The 20,766-nt window shown below is 43.9% G+C and overlaps 1 protein-coding gene across 3 annotated transcripts in view; it reads right to left on the minus strand.

Moving 5' to 3' along the window:
- FBXO16 (F-box protein 16) overlaps positions 1 to 20,766 on the minus strand; it is a 224,569-nt gene that overhangs the window by 9,082 nt on the left and 194,721 nt on the right. For all 3 annotated transcript variants that reach the window (XM_069233776.1, XM_069233777.1, XM_069233779.1), the window contains exon 8: positions 12,065 to 12,290. In XM_069233776.1, coding sequence (XP_069089877.1) covers positions 12,065 to 12,290 — 226 coding nt within the window. The remainder of the gene's footprint in view (positions 1 to 12,064; positions 12,291 to 20,766) is intronic.

Consider the following 20,766-nt stretch of genomic DNA (forward strand, 5'->3'; position numbering starts at 1 on the left):
CTTAGAAGCTGCCCATGCTTATGGGTGACCAAGAGGACGATATACATTATCCAGTGAAGCAGGGACTTGAAATCTGACTGTGACCCTGAGGAAGAGAGGAGGGAGGCCTGTCTAGCTTTTACATCTGTGGAGTGGCTCCCGAATTTGTTGCTACCAGTTTTGAAAGTGTGATATTTGCTTTCAAAAGCCTTAAGACATATTGAGCCCGATGTAGGAAATATACATGCAGAGATATCTGCCTGAACGTGTTTTTTCACATTTTTCCGATTCACAAACATTCACAGGAGTATGCTGGTTTCCTGGCATCCTCTTAGAAAGGACACATGACCTCCCTGCTGGATCCTATCACCCCTGGACAGATTCCACATGGTGGAGGAGTCTGCAGGCGGAATAGGACTCATCTCTGCCAAAGCACACTTAAAAATATTCTCTGCGGGGTAAATATTTTTCCCTGTGGGGAAAGCCCTTCCTCTACACGTCCAGCAAATGTAGGGTGATCCCTCCCCATTTACATCAGCCTTGAGCATAAGCTGATGTCCACCCCTTTCCAGGATGAACAAGGGAGGGATCGCACTTAGGGAATGTCTACAAACGTTTGTTCCCAAACTTCCAAGGCAAACAGCACTTTGGAGCACCCACTTTCCAACACTTTGCGCAGGATTTACATCTGTGGAGATCTCCATATGGGTTTATTATGCCTGACAGGAATATGTTTGCACATTCCTTGCAGCTGTAAAAAAAAAATGATAAAGTTCATCATAAAAAGATAAGTTTACAACCAAATTTACCTTTGTGAATAAGGCCCAATAACTTTGCTGCAGTAACACTGTGTTTTAGGCCGAGGCCATTTACTATCAAATGAACTGTTTCTAAGACGATTATCTACGGAGGGGTTTTGTTAGCTACAATGCTAAAAACAGATCCTCTGCTGCCCTCTAGCGGTCATTATTAAAAGAGCAGCCTCAGAAGAATATTTTGCGTTGTCTTTTAAAAAGTCCTACCTCCTCTGACACCCCCTTTAAAAACTATTGTACTGTTTTGCCATTTTAAGCATTACATTCTTCTTCTTTTTACTAAAATAGTTTGGACATTTTTCCGATTAACCTCTTAACTTTCTCGTTGTTTTGCTTCTGCTAAAACCTTTAAAAGCATTTACTCAGCAGGAAGTCATTCGCTTTAAGCCACTAACGCCTGGGTAAGTCCAGACTAGTTTACTAAATGTGTTGAACTTGATGCTCTGCTCTCTCCCTAGTTAATAATCTAGGGTCTCACAGTTATCCATCTGTCGCAGTCAGTGGTAGAGACAGGACATTATTGGAGTTGGAGGAGTTGATTTTCAGGTATTGTTTACACGGTGATTCTAGAGGTGACGCTTTTCCGATCCATTAGAAGGATGCTCTCATGAAGGAGTCCTAGGAAACAGGATGTTCTGAACCATTGGTTGTCATTGGTGTGTTTTGGGATGCAGGGGTGGTGCAGGTTAGAGGAAAGAGGGGGGTAAAGTTGAAAATGGCCATATTAATGTAGACATTAGAGGGGGCAATACTGGATGTTAGATCTGAGATGCAGAATTTGCATAGGTCCTGGTTACAAGTTGTGATGAAGAGACTGGATAGTTGCCACAATTAGGCCCTCACTATGAGCTGGGCAGAGTGCCACACCTGGTAAATACTATTACCTCAGAATAGGATATTCATCAACTATGGTAAACAGCTCCTATTCTAAGTTTTCAACTTGGTACAAGGCATTACATGCAGAATCAGTATTTAACACACCAAAATACACATTTTTTACTGGGGCATTCCCCACTCGATACATTTCAGCAGGTTTGAACTGAGAGAATCTATCAGGGAAAAACTGCAACGGCGTGATAAGTAGCACACAAATCATAATTTCGATCCCATTGCAAAATTCCTTTTGCACAGGAATCAGAATTTAATACAAAACCTTTAATGAAGGCTTTAATATCCTGCTGTACACTGTTTGGACTGTGAGTTTGTCATTGGATTAGAGAAGCAGTGGCGTAACAAAGGCCCCTGCAGCCCAGGGGCGTAGCTTCAGGGGGAATGTTTGGGGTGTTACACCCCCACTGATAATGTATTATTTGATAAATAGTCGGGTATGCACGATCAGGTGTCTGTCAGATTTCACCTGGAATTTTTTACTGACTCAGATAAAAAACACACAAACTCTTATCTCTGTTTTGAAGGTCTTAAACATGGTTATTTTACAAAAAAAACTGTATAAGTGCTCCGCACTCCTTTCCCTTTCCACTGGCCCTTGCCCCCAATAACCCGCTTCTCACATAATGTATGTTAACAACATATGCCAGCATGAATGTCAGGAAATCTGAAGCTCACCGCCCCCAATCTAACTGACCAAGCTACGCCCCTGCTGAAGCCCCTATGGTGCGGAGGGGCCTGAGCTCCAGGGGACCCCCTCAGCACAGTACTCTGGCCTGAGACCTCCTGAGTGAGTCCAGATGGGGTGCACGAAATACCTTGCAGGGGGCCCCCACGACGTTTGTTACGCCACTGCAGAGAACTTTGAACAGGTGTGCCATTGAGTAAATGGGCCACCTGAAAGCTGGCTAACTGAAGAACAAATTGAAGGTAGCCAGGCAAAGGGCTGGAACTTCACCCTCTGAGGCCCCATTTACCAGCTAGGAAGAACTCTATGCTGAGTTTCCAGGGGCCCAAAATGTCCGATATCTGCAACTATCATCGCATGGAATTCCCCCTTTTATGAGTTAAATCCCATGGAATGGGGAATAGCTGTGAATTCTTTTTTCTGGTCAATGCTCTGCATGGAATTCCCAATTCTCTGAGATTTAATGTAGATATTTACCTCCTTCTCACATGTCTGTAGTGGGACCAGTGTGGGGGATGGAAGTGGTGGGAGGGGGAGATCAGGAAGGGTATGGGGGCGAAGAAGATGTCGTGTGGCAGGGGCAGCATTACTTTCTCCTCAGTCCTAGGTTAAGGGTCCGATGAGGCCTGTGGCATAACAAAACTTGAGGGGGCCCACTTGCAAAGTCCCTGGAGGGGGGGCCTCCCCCAGACCCAGTTAGGGTCCTGTGTACTGTGCTGTGGGGACCCCATGGGGCTGCAGTGCCTTTCTTACGCCACTGGTGGGGGCCATAACATGAGGCCTGGTTGCCTTGCAGCCTTTTCCTAAATTGATTTTAGCATCTGGATCTTCCAGCCAGTAAAAGCGGGTGATGTATTCCCACACCGAGAATATATGGGTACTTGAACACCGGCAAATTTGTGATTATGCAGAGTGACATTTCACACAGGAATTCGGCTCCCTTGATCTCCCACCTGGAGCCTAACTGGATTTATCATGACTTTCATGCCCGATTACTATTGTTTGTGGGAAAAGGATGTTGTCCGTGTCAATCAAGTTATTTGATTTTCATTGGTTGTCCACCTGACAGTCACACAGTATCAGCCCCTAGCCCACTAACTGTGCTATCCCATCTTGAGTCAGTGCTGTGCTGAAACATCAATTGGCAAATGTAGCCAAATGAGAATACAGTTGTGCAGGCTAATGCATTTTAAAGATAATGAGATATGTGTAAAATTGGCATTTAATAGTAAACCATTTTAAGCTAGAAGAACCAGAAAGAATGCAGTGCCAATGCGGTAAAACCTGCTCTTGTATCCGAGAATCTGCGCGGTACCAGTAAATGATAAAGGAAGTAAAGTAATAATTCAAATAGATCCAAAAAACTTAGGGCCTCATTTAGATCTCGGTGGAGAGGTTATTCCGCCGCAACAGTAATGGATATCTCATCCGCCGAACTCTAAGTACCATTGTTTTCTATGGGATTTAGACTCAGTGTTTGCCTAGTAGGATCACTGTCGTGATTTGTTAAAGAAGAGGAGTAAGGATTTGGAGCTTGTAATGTAGGAAAATAACTTACTTTAAATACTTGTGGATAGCTTTAAGAGATGTTTACAACAAGGACAGCAGGGTTCCCAGACGCAAGTGGTCCTGTTTAGCTTCTCTGTTAGCTTAATGAGGTCAAAGACTTCAATCAGGACAAATCCAAATAACAAGTGCATGTGTCCGCTCCAAAACCTTGATTTATTGGGTGTGAGCATATCTACAAATGAGTGTTGTACACAGGGAGCTTTACAATGAAGGAAAAAAATAATTTGAAGTGGGTTCAGGGGTGCATGAGTGCAAGGGATGGGGGCAAGGCTGACTGATGAAGGAGTGGACTGATTTCTATTGGGGCTCTCAGTCAGATCCCTTACTTCAGACAATAATAGTGAATAGAACAAAAGCAGGGCTATGCCAAGTGAGTTACTCCCCTACCAGAAGATGAGTATCTGGCAACGGATGGCAGCCGACTGAAGCAGGGCAAGATGTGGGTTCCTTTTGAATAAAATTGCAGAGCAACAAGATGGTGGCACACATGTGGCTCTGAGGATTAAATGCAGTGAGACCTGTAAACCAAACAAAGAAGAAGCAGCAGAATACTCTCGGAGATGGAAGAAATGCGTGCAATACCCTGAAAAGCAGAAGTGCTGCCCAATAAACACCAGGAGGAAGGCACCAGACAGCAAAATAGACTCTGGTAACTGATCTGAACCTACGGTGGGATGCAAAATGGAAGTTAAAAGAGAGGGTCAAGCTCACAGAAAAATATGTTTAATGAGTTGCAGTGCACCACAGAGCAACTCCAGAAGCAGGAGAAGGAAGTCACTGAGTGAATGAGGTACCTTGAATATTGCATGGAGAATGAGGAAGGCCATTCCAGGCAAACAAATATTAGAGTAGTTGGACTTCCAGAAAACACAGAGGAAATGGACATTATTGCCTCCCGGAAGAAATAGCCAGAGCAGCAGGTGGCACCGCAGGGCCTCTCCAACTTATATGTACTGGAAGTCCTCTTCCACCAGGAACAAAGGTAGGAAAACTTTATAACACATGTACCCTTAGAACATTTCAAGACTTGGTACAAGAAAACAGAATTCCAAAGGTTTAATTCCAGATGTGCAGGAGATTGATCTAGACAATACACTTGACATGGGAGTTTTCAGTCCTCACAGAACCACAGATCTGCAAGATGCTGCATCTGGTCTTACTATGGGAAATACGAGAAAGACTGGGTTGATATACGGATTCGGGAATGCCAGAAACTACCCGCTTGACACAGGACAAGACAGATCTATAGCTACTTGTTGATCAGTAAACAGTTATATTATTGTTAAGATACAGGTATATGCAGCACACGGCAGGGACGACCATGACTGGTGAAACAGAAGTTATAGGTGAATACATATTGCTAGGCTCCTAAATGAATTGGTATGGTACTTAGCTTGTTGAAAATCAACAGAGATACAGAAAAAAATTAAAAGAGATGACAGAGCTGGAGTTTACAATATTGTGAAAAAGGAGGGTACAGTAGAAGGGATAGAAATTGAGGGGTACAGTGAGGGATGCCATTTGAACAGGGAGCGTGCAGGAGGTGGTTACAAATTAGAGATATTGGATGTAAATACAATAACAGAGTGAAAGGCAAAGGAATTACAATAAGAATAAGGGATCCACAGAGGGTGTGAAGGAGTAAGGGTAGGTATATTGGGTGAATCTTGCAAGTGAGTGCCCTTCAATGAAAAGGTACATAGCATCAAAAACACCTTGTGGCTCAAATGTGATCTAACTAATAAAGAAGTGTAATTTAATAGAAATCCCATATTCACTTATTAGAAGGAACAACACTAATGGCATAACAGTGTCAAATAGATTAGAGTATCCACTATCCAGAAATGTGAAACAGGATGACTCATTGATGCACCACAGCGAAACAAACCACATCCTGGACCTCTCCCAATTGGGCTTTGTAAGCAACCACAGCACCAAGACCGCTCTCCTCGCCACTACAGACGACATCCACACCCTCCTTGACGAGGAGAAACTGCTGCCCTCATCCTCTTGGACCTCTCAGCCGCCTTTGACACCGTCCCCCACCACACCCTCTGCGCAAGATTCCACAACGCCGGCATTCGCCAAAAAGCCCTAGAATGGATCCGCTCCTTTCTTACCGGCCAATCACAAGGAGTCAGACTTCCACCGTTCAACTCAGAACCCACTGAGATTAGCTGCTGAGTGACTCAGAGATCTTCTCTGAGCGCCACCCTCTTCAACATCTACATGGCCCCGCTTGCAGCCATGTCAAAAGACGCAGACTCAATATTGTCTCCTATGCTGACAACACCCAGCTGATTCTCACTCTCACAGACAAACCCACAGCCGCCAAGAGCAACGTCCACAACGGGATAAAGGCAGTCACCACCAGGATGAAGGACAGCTGCCTCAAACTTAACTCAGACAAGACCAAAGTCCTCATCCTGGGCTCCACTCCCTTCGCCTGAAATGACTCCTGGTGACCCGCAGTGCTCTGAACCTGCCCCACACCCACAGATCATGCAGGAAACCTCAGCATCATCCTGGACTCCTCGCTCTCAATGAACTGCCAAATCAACACCGTTTCATCCTCCTGCTTCCACACGCTCCATCTGCTTCGTATGATCTTCAAGTGGATCCCCACCAAGTCCAGGAAAACGGTCACCCATGCGCTCGTCAGCAGCAGACTCGACTACAGCATTGCACTCCATGCCGGCACCACCCAGGAACTCCTAAAGAAACTGCAGAACATCCAGAACGCCTCCTCCAGACTCATCCTGAACATCTTACGCCACAGCCACATCAAAGGCCACCTAAGAGACCTTCACTGGCTACATATCAACATAAGAATTACCTTCAAGCTCCTCACGCACACCTATTAAGCTCTCCACAACGTTGGACCTGCATACCTCAGCCTCTCCTTCTACGCTCCCACAGACATCTCCACTCTGCCCAACTTTCCCTGGCCACCATCCCAAGGATCCGCAAGACCACAGCTGGAGGAAGATCCTTCTCCTACCTCGCTGCAAAGACCTGGAACTCCCTGCCTCTGCACCTTAGGCAATCACCATCACTGCCGCAGTTCAGGAAGGACCTCAAGACCTGGCTCTTCAACTAAACCGTAGATCCTCCCCAACACCCGCCACTCAGGGCCATGAGACCCTTACGGGTGAGGAGTCGCGCTTTATAAGAATCCTGATTGATTGATTGATTTGTTCACCATTCTTTGTAGTGAGACACTTTTTTCCTGCTACAATGATCACTTCCACAGATTTATGTTAGCCTCGTGGAAGGAATGCCTGGTCCACCACTATTACTTGAACAAAATATGCTCCAAAGTTCCCTTTTCAGGGAGTGAAATCACTTAATACTGATTTGAGTAACAATATGCATCTCCCAACTTAATTATTGGCAGTACCACTTACAGTGAATGGGCATTCAAAGATCTTCCATGGAGAGATGACGATGAGAGGGAGGAGGAAACTGAAAAAATACATGAAAGCAGAGGGAGAGACAGAGCCTAGGAGCAGCAGGTGACACACAAAGAAGGATCCTAAGAAGGTACAGAAAGAAAGGACCACATAAAGAAAAGGAGAAGACAAAAGAATGGAAATATGGAAGGAGAATGAGGTCACCAAAGAATGAGATGATTGTGAGAAAGACCAGAAGTAACAAATGTAGGAGAATGAGAGAAAACTTGGAGGATGGAAAGTAGAGAAGAGCGCAAAGAGAGACAATGTGAACCTTCTAACAGCACCGGACACATCACAAATCACACAAAATGTATCAAGCATATCGTTAACATAATTTATTTATGTGGTAGTCTCATACAGCACTGCATGTCCCCATTTGATTTCTTCAGATTGCTGGAGGTAAGGGAAAGAAAGGCTGCTTTGGTCGTTCAAAGGGGCGTTGAAGCCAGATCAGTGAGGTGAAACTTTCCACAACGTTCTTCATTCATACCCCTTTTCTGCTTAGAGGTTAGTGATAGGCAGATTTGCAAAGTTCCACTTTTAATAGTTTGCTGAGCTGCACAAATCTGAATTGTCTCTCAGTTTGCAGTTCATGTCACCCCGCAACCTACGCCCTCGTCTCCCAGTGATCTGCTATGGTGCTTCTGCCATTTGTAGCTATTTTGAGTGATGTGGCGTGCAGTCATCGAGTGATGACTCCTGTTTCTACATAGTGGTGGGCTAAGGAGCGTAGGTATTCTGGGCCTTTCCTTACGCCGGCTTTGTGAACAGTACAGGGGACCTTGAACCTAATTCTGGCATCCACTGGGATCCAATGCAGCACTTTAAGGCTAATTTAAGGTTGTTGCCTTTTCAAAGGTCCATCCTTATTCTGGTAGCTTGTTATTTGGTGTAAATCTTTTTCTTAGTTTTTCTAGTCGCACTAGCATTAAGAAACAAAAGCATATTTTAACCATTTTTCATTACTGGGAACATTTACATGCAACATTGAGTGAAATTCACTCATTAATTGGTTTCTGATGTACATGGATCTGTTTGCTAACCCATCATAAGCCTGAGCATCGATCCCCTCCTCGGTATTGAGATCATTTCTTCCAAATGTTTTGTTTTTTACGGGGTCAACCTCTGGCCTTGTAACCTGGAAGTTCTAGGATGCAAGATGTGACAGGGCTGGCTTTCTACTTTTCTACATTTGGAGCAGTTGAGCTTCTCCACATTTTCAGCATAATCTCTGTTGGCATGCGCCAGTCATAGCACTAAGAAGGCCTTTTCGGTGACGTGGAACACCTAGATGTGCACTGATCAAAGCCTATAGGACCGCAATGTAGGGAGCAAGTCTACCGCCTCGGTTTGAAATCTTAGACAGGTCGGGCCAGGATTATGTGGGATTAAGTACATCCTGCGCAAGTAAGTATCCGGCTGCCAGGTTTTGAAACCTTCTGCGCCCGTCAGCGAGTTTCTGTGGCAGCCCTGCATAGCTTCCATTACAATAATCTAGCTGTATTCGGCGACTGGTGTGAAGATAAGATTGCTTGGAGCACAAAAATTTGTATGATGATTTTTTTAACCACCATTCTGACGTCAGGTGCAAATGAGAGTTTGATGTTGAAAATGATTTCCAATTTCCTTACTTTTGGGGAAGAAGACTGGGATATTCCAAACCACATGAGCTATATGAGGGCAGTGAGTTTGGTTGCATCCATCCTTTCAATAGAATTTCTGATTTGGCTCTTATCATGCATAATATTCTCTCTTTCATCAAACGGAACACATGATCGGCCAGTAGCAGAAAGATTTTGAAATTAATTTGGTAATGCTTGAGAAATCGTGAAGATGGTTCTTCTGGTACTTCAGAAAAGAAGATATTTGATACACATCAAGGCAATGCCAGACACACATGGCCAGTAACAGTCCTTTCAAGAGGATCCTCAGATCCATCATATCATAGTTGGTTGAGGCGTTTTATGAATTAAGGCAACTTCTTTGTCTTTTTCCATGGTGGGGATGGTAGCTCCTTGGCTGTTGGTTAACTCAGATTTCCTGGCCTTTGCATGTGCGAATCATCTAAATGATCACGAGGGACATAAGTATGTCCCATGACTTCTCTTTTGCTATAGTTTTACTACAGTATCAGTTTAGAGACTGATCTGTCGTTTACCAGCATATTTTTTTCAGGAGTTCAATAATGAAGGCATCTTTTGTGACAATAACTCCTCCTCATGAAAAGGATCCATTTATCATGTTTGTGATGTCCCAAATAAGTGATGGCAGAAACTGATGTACGGGGCTATGCTGCATGGTTCCATATGTAAGCAGGATGATTTTGTCATGGTGGTCAATTCCAGCACCTCTTCATTAACCAGTGGTCTGAATCCTGTGACAGTGCATTGAGGTGGAGTTGCCAAGTGAGCTGGTGTTGGGTTGCTGAAGAAGGAGTCAAGGAGTCACAGGTATTGCTGGTTTTGGTCTTTAGGAAATCCAGGACATTGCAGTGTTGTTTTGATCTTCCTCGTTTAGTTGGAGGTATTTAAGAGGAACATCTTTTGCTCTGTTTCTTTTGGTAATATCTCCTATTTCTCTTACAGAAGAGTTTGGGCCTCATTTAGAATTTAAAAGGGCGACGGACCCACCTCAAAATGATGCGGCTCCTGTCTACCCAACCTGCAACTCTCCACGACTCACTTAGCTAACTTGGCCATGTCAAACCTTCTACTGGAAGACCACCTGCCATGGAGCAATGGGGATCACAGTGACAAAAGCTCCGCCGCCCACACTATTCCGGGCAGTGCTTCCTCCTCTAATTTTTTTAGGCTGGGCCGAGCTATCAGGCAATAAGAAATAAATGGACTTGTTTTGAGTGAGAAAACCCTCTGCAATCAGGGACAGTTTTTTGTTCACACACAGCAATATCTTGTGACTGTTTTACGCCTGTAGACATTGAGCAAAGCGTAATGGCCAATGGATAGAAGCTCTACTGTCTGACACAGGTAACAGACTGTTTAACCTTTAAATGACTTTCTTTTTCTCCACCCAAGTATGTCCAGAGTGTGAGTACAGGGATGTTCCCCCTGTATTCCTGTGGAACGGCACCCTGAGCTTAACAAGGGCGAAAGATTATGAATATATAAACTTTGCACTTTCACATGTTTGCAGCGGCGTGCATCACAAAACAAGCCAGCACAATATGTATGTGTTTTATATGTATGCATGTTATAATCAAGGATGAATCACTAACCCCTAAGAAAATAGGGGTCTAAAATGCAATCTCAGCATGCTGCATGCAGTGGTGTGTGGTTTCACTTGTCAAGAGACAATAATATATATAAACACAAGGTATCATAACTATGTATTTGGGTATAATATACAGTGTGGATCTACGGTGACCAATGTACTTCTTTCTTTCAGGGACTAATAAGGGCATCACACAACCAGCAAAGGAGGCCTGCATGTTTAGTGTTTTATCTTGTCCTTAAACATGTCCGCTTACTTTTAGGGAAAGGACACTGCAATAAATTTGTAACGGGGCAAGTATCGGTCTTGATGAAAACCTAGGACCAAGAAAGGGCGTCTCTAAAGGCTGAAACAGGTCAATACCATATAAGGTCTGTGGGCAATAATCCCCTGTTCATACCCATTCTTGTATTTTAGCTGCACCTAGGTCAACCAACATTAAAGTGAAAGTGGGGGATCTCTGAGGTATTTTTATAAAAGGATCCCTGTCTGATAATCTCAAAAGTGCTCCCTTGACCTTGGTTGAGTCCATTCTACTTTACAGGGATCAGGATGAGACCTAATAATGAAGAATGCCACAAAGCAGAGTGGGTGAGAGTCTTTGAAACAAATAGAATGGAAGTCCATCCATAGGGCATTCTGCCTTGCTCCATGCCTGTTAGAGTAGGTGTAAAACAGGCACATGATACCACTGTGTGTGTTCATGAGGTACTAGGCAGATATTATCTTGTCATTCCTTGAAGGAAGCTCTTCCCCTCCCCCACATCAGACTTGGTACATCAGGGCCGAAATTGGTGAATGCACACTCTTTTGTTCTACATAAAGAAAGTCTAGGTCTGAGGCTTCTTTCTGTAGAACTAGAAGTCATGTTGAGCTGGCCGCCATAACATAATAGCCAGCACAGCATGTTGTTTTGCTGAAAGTGCTCCAACCTTCTGATGGGAGCACTTTCCCCAAAAATGTTCTGCAACATGGGTGGATCATTCTAACTAGGGCAGGTGGTTCCCCACCAGGATTGTGGACAGCATATTGAGGTTTTTAATACCCATTTGCCTTCAATTGACATTAATTTGCAACATGTAAATTCCAGGTTGGGGGTTAGACTGTTTCAACTCAGCTAGTTCTTTGTTGAATGATTTGTTGCTCTAATGAATACACTTGTTTGATTTTCCTATGCAGGCATGGGCCAACTCATCCACATCAGTAGATCTAAGCATTACTACAAATAAGGCTACTGCAAAGGAGACATCAAGGAGAAGCACACCATAGTGGCAGAGCAAGAGAAGCATAGGAGAAAGTACACAGAGGGAGGCGTACAGGCTGTGATAAGATAGCCTGGTGTTATACTGAGGACTGACACTTCTGTGTTTATTACTCCCATACTGTGTTTTCTATGTGTTTGACAGCAAACCATGCTATCTACAGTGCATCTTACTAACATGGAGAGGTCCGCTCTGTTCTCGCGCAGGCCTTCTTTGCCTTTTCACTCATTTTGGGTACTGGAGGTCTTACGGGTGCCGGCCGTATCCCAGCATTCCACTCTGTGCTCTGTGCGAGGGCCTTTGCTGTTGACTTGGTGACAGGATATCCAGACGATTGGTGAGAAGCCCAGTCTGGCCGAATAGATGGTTTCCGATCTGAGCCAAGGTTAATAGACAGGGACATCTAGGGAAAAAACACAAAACAGGTTCTGGTATAAATGAACAAAATGTAACCTACGCTATACTTTAGTACTGCTTAATGTAATAAATTATCACCTTATGGTAATGAATGTTGCATGCAACTGATCTTTGAACAATGTACAATGACGAGACACATGTATGTGATATGATCTGTGTATTATCTATTTTCTAGATGCCCTAATTTAGGAAAAAAACACTTAATGCACTTTGATGCCACAAAAAAAGCTGATAAATAGTAATTAAGTATTGTGGTCAGTAAACCTTTCAGTGCATAAACATGCCTATATGTACGTTAAAAAGTGTTCCACATTCCCCAAATACTACTCTTTCAGAAGTAAACATTTTGCTGAGAACTTGTGATCCGTACAGGTGAATCAGGCCATATGAGACTGCAAATTTTTTTTTTTAAATGTACAAAAGCCAAACTGTGATTTAGTAACTTGTTACCGAATTGCAATTCGGTTTTGGCCTTGGAAGGGGCGTGTTCAGGGCATCCCTTCCAAATACCGAACTGTAGTGGTATGTATTAATGTTTTATGAGCGAATAACAGTTGAAAAATATTAATTTTTTATCACCTACTAGAAGGTAGTGATAAGCATTCGAAAATGGGAAGGGGTCTCCATGGGACCCTTTCCCCTTTGAGAATGTTTAACAAAACATTATTTAAGAACAGGTAGAAATCCCGCAGACCACTGCCTACTTTAAAAAAATTAAACTTAAACGTTTTATAATTTTGTTTTCTTAAATACATCCCATTTTCCTATAAGAAACAAAATGTTTTATTTGAAAGCAGTCACAGGCATGGTGGGATGGTGACCCCAGCAGGCCACCTTCCCTTTGATGACTATTATTCCTAATGGATCGTTTTACGTCAAGACAGTAAACACATTATGATTTCTAAATCTGCATCCCAGGATTGTATTTCAATGACTGCTCATAGCTAGACTACAAGTTTGCTGAGTTTCTACTCATTTAGAGTGTGAATGAAGTAACTGTTACATATTTATATAATAATGAGAGACATGAGTGACTAAGGGTTCAGATGTGTCGCCAGAGATTCTCATAAACAAAGGTGTACTTCAGGGATGGTGCTTCAGGGATGGTAACTGGTTTACACATCTATGAATGCAAACTCTAGTGCTGGTCCAGAAGGGCCCAGCGATCAAATGGGGAAAGTAGAAATATATGGGTAGCCAGTCGCCCTGCTCATAGCCACATCTGAAACATGCCGCTGAACTGGCCGGATCCATTTTCTGAAGGTGAGCAGGAGGGTTATAAACCTGCCATTTATATAAAAAAAAGCCATTTTTATAAAATGGATGCCACATATACCTTTATGAGCCAGTAAATTGTAGTTGCCCCAGGTGCATGGATGTATCTCCCAGACAGTTAAGGTTTTCATCTTGGCCAATACTGCAGGTACCATTTCGTCTTGCGGCTGTCGAAGAAGCGCACAATACTAATTCCCTGCAACCATCATGTTGTTGACCAAGTGAGCTTTGCTAATTTGTTCCGAGAGTGAGTTCCTTTCAGCCTGATTATGCTGCATAAAATGTCTGATTTGCAGATAGGAAAGGTTTAGCTCAGTGGGGATAACCGAATTGCTAATTGTTAAGAGCTCCCAGGTTTTTGTTTCTCCAACCAACATGAGGTCGCTAAATCTGAAAATCCCTGCTTTTTCCCAATTTACAATGACCCCAGTGTCTATGACTGATCCTAATGCTGTGCACTACCTGATATTCATCTGGGGGTGAAACGGGGGGAGCTGTGTTTTCTCTAAACTGCTTGGATCTGAAGCATGTGGTTGAGATAAAAGCAATGAGTGTTACTATTCTCTGCAGCCATCCGACTGAGCCAGTCCAGAAAAGCCCCTTGAAAGTACATCTTAATGTACAGTAGTGCTAACCCGCCCTGCTTAGTAGTTAATTGAATTGTCTGGATGTTAGTGCGAGCCCACGTACCCTGCCACAAGAAATGACGAATGGCCTGGTTGACTGTGTCGAAAAACTGCTGTCCGACTTTAATAATCATGTTAGAAAATATGAATAAAAACAACAGCAGGATAGTAATTTTCATAAGGGCCCCACGCCAGATGATAGAAAGATGTAAATATTTGATAGTAGCGCGCATGCCCTGTTTAGGGTGGCTATGTAGTTTAGTAAAAAAGAGCTCTGTAAAGTCGAGAAAAAACAAAATTCCCAAGTATCTTATAGGGAGAGTGCGAGAGTAGTGTTGTCGCATTTCTGCAGGGAATATTGAGGGTAACTACTTCAGATTTGTTGTGGTTGACTTTAGATCCGCCAATGTTTGTAATCGTCTGAAGCGTTGTGAGAGCATTATGAACCTTCTGTTCTGTGCAGCCAAATAGAGGATGATATGGTCTGCAAAAAGCTTTATTCTTGGTGATCTTGCTATGGGGGCCTTAATCACTGGATCCTGACGTAGTGCACCCGCCAAAGGCTCGATAAAAAGTGAGAAAAGGATTGGCGACATGGGACAGCCCTGCCTTGTACCTCTTCTGATTGTAAGACGTCCTGCCACCTGAGAATTGATCACAATTTATCTGTCTCAGCTTTCGCATATACATTTTGCAGTAACGTAATAAACTTCAAAGAAAATCCATAGAGTTGGAGAATAGTGAATGATACCTCCCACTGTACTAAATCAAATGCTTTTTCTGCATCTAGCATAATGACGGCGGCCTTAAACTTGTTTTGTGAATAGTAGTCCAACACCTGAATTCAAAAGTTAGTATTACATTAAATGAATCTTGTGGGTATAAAGCCACTCTGGTCACTATGAATTATAGTTTGAGCTGCAGGGGCTAACCTCGTCGCGAAGATTTTGGCAAATAATTTATAGTCAGTATTTAGTAAACTGGTTGGTGAGTTGTTCCAGTGGCTTATCCTTTTTCAGGAAGCTGACAATGACTGCCTTAGTGAAGGAGTGTGGAATTGTGCAACCTTCTAATATTTCATTAAACAAAACTACCAAAAATGTTGCTAGTTGCTCTATAAAAATCTTATATATTTTGGCTGGCAGACCATCTTTCCCCGATATTTTGGCATTATGTAGAGCTTGGATAGCTGCCCTTACTTCCATTACTGATATAGGAGCTATAATAGAGGCTTGGCTGTCTTGACTTAATACCGGAAGTTCAACTGGAGAGAAGAAGTATTTTATTTGCTCCCCAGGGTCATACCTACTGGGGTATATAATCTAGCCTAGTGCTCGAAAAAAACTTTCCCGATTCATTCTGGTTGTGTAGTAATGCAATTCCAGGTACCATTGAAAATGGATTTAATTGCCTCTCAGTTTAATTTACGTTTAGTCGACCAAGCTACGAAACGCCCTGCATGCTCACTTTCCTCATAATATGTCTGAAAGCAAGATTGCTGATTTATTATTTCTTTGGAGATAAAATGATCTTTTAGGCCTGACTGGTTTGAACATCCTTGGCTTTAGATACGGCGGAAATATATACAAGATGTGCACAAACAGCCTGATCTAATTCAGACTGTAGGTATGTCTCGCTTCATCTCTCAGTCTATTAACTTGAGCATTATATGCGATTGCCTCACCTCTTAAAAAGTCTTTACAGGCACCCCATACTGCAATATTAGAGGCAGTAACTCTATTCCTATTGAGAAAATCCTCCATTTTGGAGTCTGAATGTGATATTCACTCCTCCTCTGTTAGTAACGATTTATCCAGCTGCCATCATGGACTTTCTATTCTGGAGGTGTGGATGGTTGCCTGATGATCTGAGAAGGGATTTGCCAAAATGCCAGACCTCTTTTTTTCACATTTATAGGATACAAAAAAATAGTCAATTCATGACGCTGAATTGAAACGTTTAGAATAGCAGATATACTCTCATCGATTAGGGAAATCCGTGCGCCACGTATCGATTAATGCAAGATCTTTACATAGCTGTGCTAAAAAGAGGGCAGCTTTAGGCTTATTCTGGAGCTTATTCTTCTGAGAACAATCTAATCAAACTTCTGGCACAATATTAAAGTCGCCACCAATAATGAATAGGCCTCTAAGAGGAAGTAACATGTCATATACTTCTCTTAAAGAAGAAACTTCGTGCTCTATTGGGCCATAAAAACTAATGAAATGTTAGAGTTTATTACCCACAGCCAGGCTTACCATAATCAACCGAGACCCTTAAGTCTCTTACCATCTGCATAACTTCTCCCAGAAAGTTGTGAGTTAGAAGAACGGCTACCCCTTTGACTGATGCGCTTGCGGACGCATAAAATGCGTGTGCTATAAAATTGGTGGTTTGGGGTAATTTGGCCTGGGCTTTCAGGTGAGTCTCTTGGAGAAGAATTATCTGGGCCTTAGAAGATCTTAGCCTCGTCAAAATGGTTCTGGATTTGGTTTGGTTATTAATATCATTAAAATTGTATGTAACAACTCTTACGCCTATGGGGCTCTGTAGGAAAATGCCTCTCTTGGCATGGTTACCGCCTAACTTTTTGCCTTTTGTTGATGCTAGTTATGATTGAAAGTGTGCTGGGACCCTGCTAACCAGGCCCCCGCACCAGTGTTCTTTCCCTAAACTGTACCTTTGTCTCCACAATTGGCACAGCCCTGGCACACAGATAAGTCCCTTGTAAATGGTACCCCTGGGACCAAGGGCCCTGTGACCAGGGAAGGTCTCTAAGGGCTGCAGCATGTATTATGCCACCCTGGGGACCCCTCACTCAGCACATGCACACTGCCTCACAGCTTGCATTTGCTAGTGGGGAGAAAACGACTAAGTTGACATGGCACTCCCTTAAGAGTGCCATGCCCACAACCTACTGCCTGTGGCATAGGTAAGTCACCCCTCTAGCAGGCCTTACAGCCTTAAGGCAGGGTGCACTATACCACAGGTGAGGGCATAGTTGCATGAGCACTATGCCCCTACAGTGTCTAAGCAACTTCTTAAACACTGTAAGTGCAGGGTAGCCATAAGAGCATATGGCCTGGGAGTTTGTCAAACACGAACTCCACAGTTCCATAATGGCTACACTGAATACTGGGAAGTTTGGTATCAAACTTCTCAGCACAATAAATCCACACGGATGCCAGTGTGTGAGATATTGAGAAATAGAGATGCCCTCTGTATACCAGTCCAACTCCTAGTGTTAGGCTGACCAGTTTCTGCCAGCCTGCCACATCCAGACGGGTTTCTGGCCACACGGGGTGAGTGCATGTACTGGGTGAAGGTGCTTCTCACCTTCCCCTGCAGGAACTGTAACACCTGGCGGTGAGCCTCAAAGGCTCAAGCCTGGTGTTACAGCGCCCCAGGGCACTCCAACTAGTTGAGATGCCCGCCCCTCTGGACACAGCCCCCACTTTTGGCAGCAAGTGCGGAGGAGCTAATGAGAAAACAAGGAGGAGTCACCCTCCAGTCAGGACAGCCCCTAAGGTGCCCTGAGCTGAGGTGACCCCTGCCTTAGAAAATCCTCCATCTTGTTTTGGAGGATTCCCCCAATAGGATTAGGGATGTGACCCCTCCCCACAGGGAGGAAGCACAAAGAGGGTGTAGCCACCCTCAAGGACAGTAGCCATTGGCTACTGCCCCCCGGACTTAAACACACCCCTAAATTGAGTATTTAGGGGCGACCCTGAACCCAGGAAATCAGATTCCTGCAAACTGAAGAAAGAAGAAGGACTGCTGACCTGAAAACCCCGCAGAGACGACGGAGACAACTGACTTGGTTGTGTAATGTCGTGAGGTGAAGTGGCTAAGTAGGTTTTCATCTCTCTTGAGAGCACATGAAGGCTGAAGGGGGACGCCTAGAGTTATGGACCTAATATTTAAATGGATGAGGTAATATACTGTCTGCACTTAGACCAGCTGATGGCTAGTAGATTCTCACAGACTGATTTCAAGCATTTTGTTGTCTAGTAGGAAGGATACGAAGAATTTGTAATCTTGTTTTGTACTCTATGGGGGATTGATAGCTTGAAGGCACTTAGACTCACTGTTGGCAAAGTATTCAAAGCATGGCTGTGCCTGTGATTTGTAATTTACTCAACAGAGCGTCTGTGTTTGGCAGCCTGAAGTCCCTTCACTGGCTGCCTGTGCGCAAGAGAGCTGTTTCCAAACTGCTCTACCATGTGCACCAGGCGGTTTACACAACAGGTCCACATATCCTCAGGGACGGTCTGTGCATACAGACCCTCTGGAGCACTGAGGTTGGCTTAATCATTTCACCACTGTATCGAGGCGTACCTCAAAGGCTAGAATTGGCAGCGGATCCTTGGCCTATTTGGCAACCATTCATTGTCCCGCCCTTCCATTAAAACTGCGTTTGACGCCCAAACTTGCCCATACTTTGGAAATCGCAGGGAGCATGGCTGTTCTCTGTTAGTGATGTCTCTTCTGAATTGTTCTGTTCCCTATTTGTGTTCAGTCTGGTCCTTTCTTGGACTGGATTTGTCTAGCAATGGATTATCTATTTGGGGGTGAGCGTGCACTTTAGAAAATTCTTAAAATAAATAACTGTAAGATTACAATTATGAAATAATTTTATCTAAGAAGATGAGGTCTAGATTACGAGTCAAGCGGAGCAGAATTACTGTATGGATTTAGGCTTCACCTGATCTTGACAAGCCCGGTGTTTCGTACCCAGTTTTACTCATTGAGGGAACACCAGGCTTGATTTAACCAGCAGTAATTCCAATTTTAAAAAAATCACACGCGGCTTTGTCTGCAACAGTGGCCAAGACTACCTTTTTTTTGGCACGCATGACCCCCCCTCGCCAAAACTATCCTTCGCCTTCTCTCCCTGCCACCAGCCGTCCACCCATGCCCAAAACAGAAGCACCCGCACACATTCACAACCTGCTCAGACCTGGTGGTAAATGTGTGCATTAAATCCCCCCGGAATAGGGAATATCTGTGGAATTCCGCACTGTAATCCCATGTCTGCACAGTTATTCACCATTCCCAAACAGGTAAAGTTTCATGAGTGGATACCAGCCAGTAACCAAGCCCCGGGGGTTGAAGTGAATTACTGTAACCAACTGTTTTGATTAGAAATTATAAAAGTGGGATGCCATTTCAGAACCAATCCTTTTCGGGAGGCTGTTTGTGTGTATACATGTATGTACACACAAACAGGCTGCACACACTTAACAGGTGTCAGGTCTTCTTTTGCGTTTTTCTTTATCAATGAGGTTGGCGCTATAATTGACCGGGGTGGGTATGGCTGGAATACCATGAGTAATTTTTGTTTTACATGCTTTGGCTAGTTTTGTTACTCCACATTTCCCCTGAGTACTAGGAAAAGAAAACAAATGTGACCATGTGGCTACATTGTCCACTGCACAACGAGCAAACTTGATTTTTAATCCTAGCTCTCCCAAAACTTTGTGATCTTGGCTACAACTCTATCATTTTATGTCTCAGCTTCCTTGTCTAGCAAAAATGAGAGCCCCACAGACACGTTAACGAACTCCGGATTTAAAGCTGAAGAAAACAGGTGATATTACTGGCTGCCCCCTATCTAGCGCTTCGTAACATTTGTCAAGTTATTGATATAATTCGGCGCTTCGTTCTAGATTCACGGACGTGACGCCCTCGCGTCACATCATGTGGTGCTACTTTTATTGTGGTGACTGACAGCATTGCGCCTACCGATAAAAAAACGTGATGCAAAAGTATCTCTAAAAATGCAAAACATGTCATACAAAAATGAGTACTAACCACAGTTCAGGAACAAGCAGAGAAAATGGAAAACGCTGATAACCCAAAACAAAAAATAGGGAAAAAAATCAGCAAAAACTAAGATTGTTGACAAGCGCAGGCAGGTGCCTTGGTGAAAAAAATCTTCCCTTCCATGGCCGATATTTGATACCAGTTCTTCGTGTGAAGCGAAGGGGGTATTCATTCTTTTCATGCCCACTTAATGTTATCGTGTCCATGTCATGCAAACACATATCAACCCATAGCTGTCGAGGCCCCTGCATGCTCTGATGGCCACGCGCTGGGCTTGAGTGACAGGCGGCGCATGCAAAGGTAAACATGCGGATGTGATGAGCTGATAACAGGAAGGCCTGCCTCGCGCGCACACCACGGCCAGGAGTGCTGCCCCCAGCAGGGATACCTGATCCGCGCTCCTCTGGGCTCTCGCCGCTCCCGCCTTCACCTGCTTGCACGAGGAAGCAAAACGTGACATCAGTGCCCACCCGGATGAACTTGGAAGAGACCGAAAGATTGCAAAGGCCAAGGGACAAACATACAGCTGTAGAAACTAACTTAATGCTCCACGGGGTAGTGTGCTACCCATTCACAAAGCGCTTCGACACCCGGGCATGGGTAGGAAGCGCTACAAACCTCTACAATACAAAACAATACCTTTGAGGAGATTTCCTTCCTTCGCTCGGTTTCTTCCCACCACATAATTCTGACAGATCAAAGGATAGTTATATGTGTGATTTATTTATTTCTTTT

This window comes from Pleurodeles waltl, chromosome 5, assembly GCF_031143425.1.
Source record: "Pleurodeles waltl isolate 20211129_DDA chromosome 5, aPleWal1.hap1.20221129, whole genome shotgun sequence".
Taxonomy (NCBI): Eukaryota; Metazoa; Chordata; class Amphibia; order Caudata; family Salamandridae; genus Pleurodeles; species Pleurodeles waltl.